This window comes from Micromesistius poutassou, assembly GCF_964030765.1.
Source record: "Micromesistius poutassou genome assembly, chromosome: 9".
Classification (NCBI taxonomy): Eukaryota; Metazoa; Chordata; class Actinopteri; order Gadiformes; family Gadidae; genus Micromesistius; species Micromesistius poutassou.
Window position 1 is genome coordinate 7605142 of NC_140279.1, and position 12521 is coordinate 7617662.

Here is a 12521-nt window from a genome sequence, read left to right on the forward strand (position 1 = left end):
GTCCTCTGAATGTGATCACCTTTTAGCCACTTCTCACGAGCATGTTCAGAAACACAACCACTGTTGCCATCACACATGAGGTAAAGGTTTAATCGGCAGTACATTTATCCCTTTACGAGTGCTATGGGGATTTTGCCAGATCGTTTTATGGTAATGTGTGTTTGATGGTCTGTGTGTGCAGTCCCCAATTACAAACAGACATAAAAGAGGCCCCCACCAGCTCCTGTTGTGGTGACCACCTTGGCTTTGCTGCGGGCCCCGTCTCCTTTGGTGGTGTAGGCGGCCACCGTCACAGAGTAGCTCTTCTCCGGGAGCAGGCCTGTGACGGTCGCCTCCTGGTAAAAGGGTGTTGGTGTGGGAGGGAAGAGAGGGAATAGAAAAGTGAAGGCGGGAACGGAAATGACAGAAGGAGACAAAACAGAATCCAACTGAAATTCAGCGCATCTGTGGCATCATCAAGGGCTGTTCTGATTTTCCTGACAGCCCACACCCAAGACTGATATGAACCACAATGAATACTGAAGGCTGATGCTTCCTGTTTTTCACCCCTTTGTCAAAAGAGTTTGATGCGGCGGCTGAGTTCACATTCCAGATAATGAATTGAGCAGAATGGTTGTTCCCTTGCGTTTTGTTATTCTGTGGGTCGGCTTTTACAATGATTTATCATAGCGGGCCACAGTATGTTGTTCTTCATATTTAGAAAAGAAAACTATTTAAAAGCGAGCTACAGTCCATGATCTGTGGTAATCTTGTGAGGAGTCTCATCGCTGCCATGGGGCCGATTGGAGTAACTCAACATATGAAAGTGGAAAGTTACACACACACACACACACACACACACACACACACGGTGACGTACAGTAAAGCCTGTGAGTTTATGCTTGTCTGCGTGTCTGCATGGATGCCTGTGTGGGTTTATTTGAACTGTGAGAAAGGAAAACAAGGGTGTAGAAAGAACATAAAAAAATAAACAAAGCTGCGTGTAAAAGAGAGAGTAGGAGAGTGTTTTATTTGGCCTGGTGCCACGCAAGATAAGGCAGGAATGCAAATCAGAGTTAATTGGAGGAGATATGTCTCCTAGGAGTGTGAAGGAAAGAGGACTCAACTCACACAGGTGAACCTTTCCATAGGAACCTTTCCTCCTCCTTCATCCTGATGCGGAATGTGTTAAATGGATCAGTATTTTTATTTGTGTTTTCCAGCATACTTTTTACGTGCTTTTGTCTGACCATCGGGTGAAAATGAGTCGTGGCTCAACATGGAGCAAAGAGGAGATGGACTGTCTATTGCATATCGGACCCAAATATCCAATAGACATTCCGTCTCCTCTTTGCGGGTGCCTCTGACGCCCAAAGGCGTATGATTTTTAGAACTGGATCGGACCAAGGTGCGTTCGCTTTCACATCTAAGGTGAACCGCACCAGGGTTCGTTTGGAAGCGAACCGAGACCACCTCTCTGGCTGGTTCTCGGTCCGACTGTTTGGTCCGCTCCAGAGTTCGATGGTTTGTATTCACACCAGCCCAAAAGGTCTGCACCAGCAATTTGTTTGTTTTGGTTCGAACCAAATAAGGCAGGTGTGAATACGCCCTAAGAATCGCCCCTGCCTGCTTCAGAATGGCTGGCTACGGGCATTCACAAACCTGTCCTTAAAACAACCCTAAACGTTTGTTTTCAGAAATGTGCAACTCACCGAGTGGTAAGTGGTTCGTTGATGTTCCAAATAAAGTATCGTAGCGAAATACAGTTTGTGTCGTGTTTTATTTGGCATTTTGTAAATCCATTGATTTCTGTTGGAAGACTCATTGCTTGTTGACCGGAAACGGAAAGGGGGGCTGGTTGTAGTCTTTTCGCTTGGTTCTAGCCCTACTGTTGAGTCGGAGAACCAAGCAAAAAGACTACAACCAAACGTAAACAGCCCCCCCTTCCGTTTTCGGTTCTGGTCTGGTTTCCTTTCAATGGGATTTACAAAATGCCAAATAAAACACGACAGAAACTGTATTTCGCTATGATACTTGATTTGGAACATCAACGAACACCACTAACCACTTGGTGAGTTGCACATTTCTGAAAACGAACATTTAGGGTTGTTTTAAGGACAGGTTTGTGAATGCCCGTGGCCAGCCATTCTGAAGCAGGCAGGGGCGATTCGAAATGAGCCAAATACCCGAGACAGAACCAATAGTCAAAATTTTGGTGTCAACCACTCTATTTCATCCTAGACAACCCAAAAAGGGGCCTCAATGTCAAAATACAGGAATTGTCCTTTAACCGGTAAAAACCGCCAACTAATCTAGGACTTATATCGGACCTATGAGGTATGAAGACAAATTATAATTCTGATCAATTATATGGACTGATACGTTAGCAGAGCAAAGTCTGTGCACAATAATACATCCTAAAAAGAATCATGTGCTGAACTAAAAACCTCTACCCAGGACCTGTGGTAAAAAAAATCTGAACGTGTATCGCAGACGTAGAATTCTCCTCATGTGAATCCTTGATTACCCAAATCTGGAAAGGCCAGGAGTCCATTCCCAGAGGCTTATTAACCAAAGCATGTGGGATGCCCAGCTATCTCCTGCTCACCAAAAAGGCATGCTTGCTGGCACAGATAAGCGTTGAAGAACTGAAGGGGTGCCTGGCAGAGACAGAGACATGCTGCTACACGCCAACTACATCGGATGGATACCTTCACACTGCACACGCTGCAATGTATTGTACATACCGTTGCAGACCAGGTCCTATAGAAAAACAGTCCTGATGTCAAAGGATCCGTGGTTTAGGATTAGGATCCGTGACACCTATGTGGTGGTTTTACTATCATATTAAAGCTAAGAAGCTTTCATCGCTATGCGGACAACATTCAAATTTACATCCGTATGGATCAAATTACTTCCCCCAAATTCCAAAGGTCGAATCTTGCCCGACTGTGTTAAAAGATGGATGTCCATAAAACGACTAAACATAGGGAAAACAGAGCTGTTAATCACCCGCCTGAAGCAACACAATTTGAAGACATCACACTGTGCTTTGAGGGTTCGACCTCTCTCAAGTTTCCTGTGTCAAAAATCTTGGTGTCTAGTTCGACCCTCTGCTTTCTTTTGATCAGCATGAAGAATCACCCGATGGTTTCCTTCATCTTAGGAACAATGCTGAAATCAGCCCAGTGTTATCCACAGTTGGCTCTCATCCATGCATTTATATAGTCTAGACTAGATTAATGTAATGCAATGTTCTCTGGTTTACCGAATGCATCCAAGAAGCCTCCAGCTTGTGAAGAACGCCGCTGCTAGTCCGAACTAGAACTGGAACATGTGATCACACTACTCCTGTTCTCTCCTCTCTTGACTGACATCCGATTAATGCAGGGTGAGATTTAATGGTGCTATTATATAATCATCCAATCCTACACTGAGTCCTTCCTATCTGAAGGACCTTATTATTCCCCAATTGTCCTTCTCAGCCCCTGCGGTCTTCAAGAGCTGGCCACCTATCAATTCCAACAGTTCAATAGAAATGGGCAGGAAGCAGAGTCCCATTAAGGCTCCACACTTTAATCAAGGAGGCTGAGTCTGGTGATGCCAACCAGCCCGTTGCTCCTTAAACAAGCTCACGATGGGTTCAAACGGGCTCAAAGGGGCCTGGGGTACCTGCACTTCAGGGAGGGACACGTCGATGATAAGGGGCTGCCCGTGGGGCTCCCCGTTCTCCAGCCGGGTGTAGACCACTTGGTAGCCTCTGATCTGCCCGTGCTGCTTCACAGGCAGGGGGGGCTTCCAGGTCGCTCTGAAGGCAGTGGAGTTCAGAGCGTATGCCTCCAACTTCCTGGGAGGGCCTCCGGGCACTGGGACAAACATAAGGAAGGAACAGTATTAGTCATATTTTATTACCTTACAGAACATTTACTGACCATAGCTGTCCTGGATGGCTAGCCCGAGTTAGAAAGATGTGTGGAGTCTGGAGTACACTGGTTTATTTCTCACTTGTTTTCTCAAACAAAACCAAAACCTTTAATAATTTGGATCACAAATGGATACGGATGTGTACACTAACTGCTTGAATTATGGTCTGTTCCTTCAACCTCTTTACACCAGTTGCTCTGATAATAAATCCCACAGGAATTCCTTGTGTGATGACAGGGTACGGTCATATGTTAAGTAAAGGCTGTTGGTTATCCTTGATGGGAGAGCACATCAAGAGTATACGGGAAGTGGTGCTTTATCAGTAAGACGGTTCCAAGGGAGTTGCAGAGCAAGAAAAAAATGAAAGAAAATTACTAGGAGCAGTCCATTTAAAAAACGATTGAAGTAAAGGAGAAAAGAGAGAGACGGCTAGTAGTAGTAGCAGGAACAGGAACAGCAGCTGGAAGAGTTAGCTCCGGGCCAAGGGGAGTCGGAGTGAAGCCTTCCACAACATACCGTCTTCCTGTGTTCTGGTGCGGGCCGCGGGACTCTCTGGGCCCAGCCCTTTGTCAGAGTGAATCCTCAACCAGACCACATACTCAGTCCACCTCTCCAGATCTTCCAGCACGTAGCTGCTCACATTGAATCCGATCCCGGTCACCACTCGACGTGCAGCCCCTTCGCCAGGGAGCGCCTGATAGGCCAGTGAGTAGGATGCTATGTTCCCATGACGACTGGCTGCATGGGGCGCTACCCAACTCACCTGGATGCTGGTGGAGCTAAGGCTTAGCAGGTGTAACTCCAGGGGTAGGGCTGAGGGGAAGGTAGTACGGAACGGTCAGGGATCAAGCAAAGCCTGACTTGGAGCTGTAGGCCTGCCCTTTGTTTCAAGAGCAATGCATTTATGGATTTTTCTGTGACATTGTATCAATGTCGTTTTTATTGGTTTACGTTAAGATAACTGTCCAAAATCTGAAGATAAAAAGTAAAAAGGTGATATCCGATGAGAACACCAACATGCCCTTAATACTGTTATATAAATAAATATATATATATATATATATATATATATATATATATATATATATATATATAACAGTATATATAAATAGCATATAAAATGTATAGCCCAATAAGTACAAAGTGAAATAAAAACTAAAATGTTAATGAGTTGGTGGGGAGAAGGGAAGGAAGAAGCATATAAAGAACTTCTGGGTAGGAAATCCGACATAAACCCCCCGACACTGTTTGTTATTTAAGTTAGGTACAGTCAGTATTATATAACAGTTTGTATCACACAAGAAATCTTCAATTACCCATGGGATATGTATGATGTTGCGCTACTCACTGGACTGAGACGTTCTGGCCTCTATGGGCTGAGTGAACACCCCTAAACCCAGCTCAGAGCGCGCTGCTAATGAGAACATGTAGAGGGTGTCTGGTCTCAGACCATCCACAGCATAGGACCCCATTGGCTCCAAAGTGATCTGGACCTGTGGAGAAGAGAGAAGAAAATCATGGGCCCACAATTGCCACAAAGCTGTCTGTGAAGGACTTGCAAAAATTTGGGACTCCAATGTCTGGAACGTAATTTCCATACTGCGTGTGGAGGGAGCATAGCTTGATCATCTCTCAGAATAGAACTGATGACCTTCATAACAACGTATACTTACTTTATTAGCCAAGTCAGAAGCCTCCCAATATATGAGTTCTAAGTTGACAATCTGGTCGTTGACGGGCCACTGCCATGACAACATGATACGTGTATCCAATTCTGCCTCTGCCTCAAAGCCAGTTGGCTGAACGGGAACTTAAAACAAAAGAAAACAAAAGAGAAAATCCCAGGTTGGGAGATACTCAGGGTTAACATTGGGTTTTTCAAAGGACTGAAAAGTCAAAGGACTTTGCCACATTGAAATGTGTTTTGGATCATTTATTCGTGAGTATGCAGACATGTACTTGGTTTATGCCCCAAGCCATCGACCCAGACTGTTACCATGTGTTGTATTTTTGCAACAAAAGGCCCACTGCGGGTTCCTCACCTCCCTGCTGGGTCCTGACCTGCAGCACCTCTGAGAGGGGCCCGTCCCCCTTGGAGGTGAACCCGAGCACCCTCAGGCTATAGGTGGTGTCGGGGGTCAGGCCCAGGAGGCTGGTCATCTCCCCGTCGTCTGTGTTGTGCCGGTGCCAGGAGCTCAGGGGGGTATCGTGCCTTGAGCTGTAGTACAAGCGGTAGCCCCGGATCTGGCCGTTGGGCTCCTCTGGAGGCTCCCACTGGACCAGCAGTGTGCTGGGGCTCAGCATGCGCGCCTGGATGTGCAGGGGGGGCGAGGAGGGCGCCTGCTCGCTAGTGCGTGCGGCGATCGGGCTGCTCGGGGGGCCGCGCCCGATATTGTTCACAGCGATGACCTGGAACTCGTACTCGGAGTAAGGGCTGAGGCCTCCGATGCTGTAGCGAGTAGTGGCTACTCCGTCCACTTCCTGGAAGCCATTGATGGACAGCTTTGGGTGATACTGGAGGACGTAATAGAAGACAGGCTCGGGGTTTCCTGAGTCCCAAGTCAGGGTGATGCTGGTGGCGGTGGTCTCAGTCAGGATGAGGGCAGAGGGTGGCTTGGGCAGGGCTGTAAAGGCAAGCAGGGGTGTAAAGGCAAGAGAGCTACCGAAGAAATAGCTATTGAAGCTAATAAAGAGATTACATGTCTCAGATAACTGAGACACACAATTACAGATTATTCTAAACTATTTACAATTACACTAAGATAATAGCATTTTGCAGACTCTAATCAGGCTATTAGAAGACTAGAACTAGAACAATTATGGTGGCTGTTTTAATAATGAACTTATTATGCAGGAAAATCAAAGTTCTCCAAGACCTAATCATTCAAATTATACATCCACCTATAAAATAGTCTTGAATTCAACATACATTCTTTTCCATCCATGATCCCTAAAGTCTAGTTCTTTAGACTTTTCCAATAAACGGTGATCGATCTGAACAGTAACTTCCGGTTCTCTAATACTTCTAATACTAATACTTCTTCAGTTGATCCTCCTACCACTGCAGCTTCAGACAGAAGGGCCTGTCCCTGACCTACTACTCAGTGCTCACCTTTGACGGTGATCTGGGCCGTGGTGTCGATCATGCCCAGGGAGGAGATGGCCACGCAGGTGTAATTGGCCGACTCCCGCACGTTGGTGAGCTCCAGGACGTTGCGGCCCACGGGCGTCTCGTCCTCCCGGGTGAGGTCCAGCGCGCCGCTCATCCACTTGACGTAGGGCATAGGGGCACCCACCGCCACGCAGGTCAGGTTGACGTCGCCCCCCGGCATCACCTCGTGGTCCGTGGGTGGGATGGAGAAGCGCGGAGGCACGCGCCGGACTGCGGGTGGAGGAGGGGGACGCGTGAGAGCATGGTTTTCATCCGTGGTATAAGAGAGGATGGCGGTATTCCATAGCAAGTGAAGAGCAAAAGCTGAGCAGAAATATTGATATCTTGCAATATGTTTGACTTTTTCAACTCATCTTCCAAAACGCACAGTTGTCTCATGGCCCATACAGCTCAAAATATGCCAGTTTATTATCTATAAATGATTTAATGGTTTAAAGGGCATTCTAAAAAGCTTCAAGGGCAATTCTAAAAAGCTTAATTTTTGAATGAGACACCTTTTTATGTTGGAAGATAATAAGTAAGGGATACTCTGAACACATTGCTTTAAAAACAACACCCTTTGAGCAGTGAATTATGGCTAAATGAACTTAAAAATAACTTGAACTTGAAAAGCTGAAGTCAGGCTTTTGATTGTACTCAGAAGCCCTGCGTAGCCAGCAGTTGAATAACTTCCAGATTAAACTAGATAAAGGTGATCGAATTCCCTCGTTTAAGAATGACAGCATGTATACGTTTTATTGAGCTGAACAAACTTTGAACCTTAAAATTAAATATGTTAATATTATATTTATTGTAACGTTGCAGATTCCAATTTCCTTTAATAAAAAATAACTAGAAGCCTATATTTTTTATACATGAACAATAGGTCACAGTCCTTCATTCCTCTGTCCACATGCTGGCCATCACTAGGGTCATCAACAACAGCCTAGCAACACGCAACAGTTACAAACTTTAGATAAACCCTGAAGATGGAGATAAGTTACAATAGTAATGGTATCGGAGCGTACATGAGCTATTATTAATGCTATTTGGTTGGGGGGTGATGAAAATGATGCAAAGAGTGATTCACAGTCACAGAGGTGTCACAGAGGTGTCATTGTAGGAATCATGGGTTGGAGCATTGACTGCTTCAACCCATTGCTGCGTTACATTAACGTTGCATATTTGAGAGGCCAGAACTGGCCTGAATAGAGGGTAAATGGGGGAGCTGCGATTTTTCTGGATATAAAGCTATACGGTTAACATAAGGTTAATATTCTCAACCGACATCAATGAGTTGTTTTCATATTAATATTAAATCATATAATAAATATTTAGTAGAATAAATATTGTTTACTCCACAGAGATGATAAACTCATGAACTGAACTCATTGAGATCAGTTGAGAAATGTAAACATTAAAGGCTCTTTATCCAGAAAAAACGCAGCTTCCCCGTTTCCTCGTATTTGTTTACAGGCCAGTCTTTGGTCTGTCTCCGGTAGCAGGGACTTTGACGTACGATCCAAAGCCCAATGCGGTGTCCATATACATGGACATGGCTTTATATATATCTGCTTTGATGTATGAGGACACAGGGAGTAGACAAAAGTAGACTAGTGAAGGTAACACACACTGACCCTGGACCATTTTTCCTGGTTCAAAAAGGCAGCGGATCCACAATTAGTTTTATGAGTGACACCTTTGTTTGTCCTATGATGACACCGCTGGGAAAAAGGTGAAATAAAATAGCAACAGAGGCGTGTCGTCCATTGACCTATAAATGATGTATCTTGCACGGCATGCCAGAAAAAGAGGCATAAACGAGGGACATGGGGCGATAGGAAGCTGACGCAGCCATGCAGAACACAGTGGGGTTTATATCCTGTGGTGCCAACATTCCCCGTAAGGAAAACAGCACAGTTTAAAGACATAGATTAAATGCTATAAGTAGAAAAAATTTACTCTGCCCTTGTTGCTTGTGCTTTATAAACATTTTATCAACTAACTTTATAATACACTTGACTAGACTATGAACTTAGTTTCTTATGGAATGACTATAATGAGCTAGTAATTGGTCAAATACACCAATAAATATCTCTGTATCACAGAGAAGTATTACATCCAAAACAATTCATGGATCAGAAGTTCATATTTCAAATGTGTGTGTTAAAAGATTAAATTATATCATGGATGTTTATATTACTGCACATACAATGGCATGTATGTCTTCTACATGCATGAACAACTCTCACAGGGAGAGTGCTCATGTTAAGTTGTTCATATACCGCATCAGCCTGAATGTTCCTATTAGCTCATACCCAAAGTCCACATGTTAATCAACTAAGTATAAAAGCAAACAAAATAATGCAATTACAAAGAAAATGCACATTAGGACATTCTGTGTCAATCAAACACAGACCCATGCAGACACAGGAGCAGAGGAGCAGCGTAGCCATGCCAGACACACAGTTGGCTAACAAGCAGCATCACAGCATAGAGGGAGGGTTTAGAATGTGCACCAAGGCGAGGTATTTGGGGAGGAGGGGGTCCTGATAGCGGCCACGACGGGCCTGAGGCGCTCAGCAAGATGCCGGCGCTGCACGGCTCCAGTCTGGCAGACCTGAGCTTGAGGTTTGAGTTTAAAGGAGAGAGGAGAAAAAGAACCAACCTTCCCGCTGATCTGAAAGGCGACATTTTGTCGTTTTAAAATGGCGGGGGGGCAATGGCAACGTGGGGAAGGCAGACATTTTGGAGAAGAAATGTAAAGAAAAAATAATATACAAGAAAGAAAAAGCAGAAAGAAGAAAACAGGAAGAAATACAGAGTAAAATAGGCCCAATATGTGATTATCCACTGATGCTTAATAACCACGTGTCAGGTTCAAACATGGATGAAAATATGTCACATAATACACAGTGTTTGTAATAGAAATGCTAAAAACATAGGTAACAACACAAGCGTAGAGAGGCAATTAAAGGACTAAGGAAGACTAAGGAATACACACACGCACATGCACACACACGCACACAAACACACACACACAGACGCACAAACAGATGAAGTACATATTTCTCTCAGTGCCCTAGCTTGCATTATGCACCTATCTGTGTGTATAGACAATGCAAAGGAGTCTGCTCCATGGTGATGAAGCACCACGCTGCTCAGCATGGACTGACATTGTCCATTTGTTGGTAGACAATACGTAATGGGAGTCACCCATTCAGGCATTCTCAAACTAATATATATTATACATAAAATAAAACCAAAAATTATTCTGAAAGTAAAAAATCAATATAATACAGTTCAACACAAGGTTATAGTTCCACAATCTTCAGCCCAGCCTAGCTGCAAACACAGTGGCTCAGTTTACATTCAAACTCTTAAGAACAAGACGTACAAGACAAGTCAGGCAGAGAAGACCCCCAGACCCTTACTTGGAAGACCCAATGAGACATGAGTGAACAAACACGGACAGAACATATTATTTTTGTTGATGTGCAATCATACTTAGGATCTGTGTGTATGATGATATCACACACCAGCAGAAAATGTGCATGGAATGTGGAAATCCAAGCATAGAGGTAAGGTGACAGAGAAAAATGTTATGAGAAAGCAATCCCAGAGGTGAGCAGTGAACAGTGAAATACAGCAGATTCACCTGCGTGGCATTCAATTGTTCATGAATTCACGCGCAATTACACCTACCCACCCACCCACACACACACACACACACACACACACACAAACACACACACACACACACACACACACACACACACACACACACACACACACACACACACACACACACACACACAACCCATCACACGACTCATCACCACCATGCCACACAAGCTCCAGCAAGCATTCTGAAGGCATGGTACAAGAGATTTAGTGAATCACTGGTCATGGTGGTGCACTAGAATACAACATGTGTAGAGAAATGAGAGGAGTTGTCAACTGATGTTCCTCTGTTCCTCTTCCTTACACATCACACTCAAAATATAAAACATAATATTCCTCCATGACCCTGCAGAACCTCAAATTTAACAACGCTCTCAAATCCTACTGACAGCACCTTAAGAAACTGAAAACACAAAAAAGATATGGGACCTAATGAAGGCCTAAAACCAAATTGAGCATTGAGCAAAAAAAGCATCAGAAAATGTGTTTGTTTGTGTGTGTGTGTGTGTGTGGGGGGGGGGGGGTGGTGGGAGGGGGGGTGATGTTACCTCGAACATAAAGGTTGGCTGGGGCAGAGTATCGGGTGCCTGCGTTGTTCACAGCCACACACTCGTACTTGCCCTGGTCCGCCTCCTCGCTGAGCTCGATCTGCAGGGCTCCTGGGGGCGCGGGGATCAGTGTCAGAGGTCCATGGTGACATGGGAACACAGGCAGCGGGAAGACACACCGTCTCACAGACACACCAGAGTCACACGTAAACACCTGTACTGTATTTTCTTGGTTTGCTCGCTTACACACACACACACACACAAAGACACACACACACACACAGCTCTTGTCATGGAACACACTTGCCGATTGCTCTCTCATAAACATACTCTCTGAGGTGCTTTACACACACAGACATGTCACCGACAAGCTATCTAAAGGTATTTCTCTATACCAGCTGTCCCCAACCTTATCTTTAAATGTATCACTGAATTGTCATCTAGACCTTTCGCCGAGTTCCCCCGAGCTCCCCATACACAGCGGCTGGGAAACAGCTGAAAGAAAAAGACGCAACGCTGCTTATGCTCCCATTGTGTTAATCTAGCAAACACAAAATATCCCAAATCATTGAATTGAAAAAAAAGGATGGAATGCACAAGGTGACACAAGCAATGTTAAAATCCCACGTAGCTCCTGCAATCCCACGTAGCTCCTGCAAGCAAATTTACACATTTACACCTTTACAATAATATAAACATAATATAGATTATTTAAAATAAAAATTCAGTAAATATGCTATGATGGCTTGTTATTATTTAAAAAGATAGTGTCACTGTGCATTCCATCATATGTTTCAGATTTAAATGTTTTCCATTTATGTTTTGTGTTAATTTGTGTATGTTAAATAAACACGCATTTCTGAATTTCTTTCCACTGTTACCCACTGGCCATGGACTTCTTGCAGTAATAATTGTATATGAAGTGGTGGAAGCTTTGCCAAAGCATGTGTATTTATTAGTATTTTACCGTTTGCATATGAGGCGGTCAGCAAAAAGACTTGATGACAATATAGCGGTGCACCTAAAGCTAAGGTTTGGGAACCACTGGTTTGATAATGTGAGACTGGGGGTGTTACGGAACTGTTAGTGAGACTTCTGGTGGAAGAGATTCCGACCTACTCCTGAGTCTGATGAATTATCACTGCATAACAAGATGGACGTTTAGTACAGGTAGAAAATAACGAGTGAATTGAAAGGCAAAGCCATCTGATATGAATCCAATGTTTCCAAGAATA

The 12521-nt window shown here is 44.3% G+C and overlaps 1 protein-coding gene across 1 annotated transcript in view; it reads right to left on the reverse strand.

Moving 5' to 3' along the window:
• Positions 1-12521, reverse strand: part of ptprfa (protein tyrosine phosphatase receptor type Fa) — a 39856-nt gene that overhangs the window by 17372 nt on the left and 9963 nt on the right. The window contains exons 6-13 of the mRNA XM_084473247.1: positions 11287-11397; positions 7016-7285; positions 5946-6527; positions 5577-5713; positions 5252-5396; positions 4420-4716; positions 3652-3845; positions 218-335 (exon numbers count right to left, since the gene is read on the reverse strand). Coding sequence (XP_084329373.1) covers positions 218-335; positions 3652-3845; positions 4420-4716; positions 5252-5396; positions 5577-5713; positions 5946-6527; positions 7016-7285; positions 11287-11397 — 1854 coding nt within the window. The remainder of the gene's footprint in view (positions 1-217; positions 336-3651; positions 3846-4419; positions 4717-5251; positions 5397-5576; positions 5714-5945; positions 6528-7015; positions 7286-11286; positions 11398-12521) is intronic.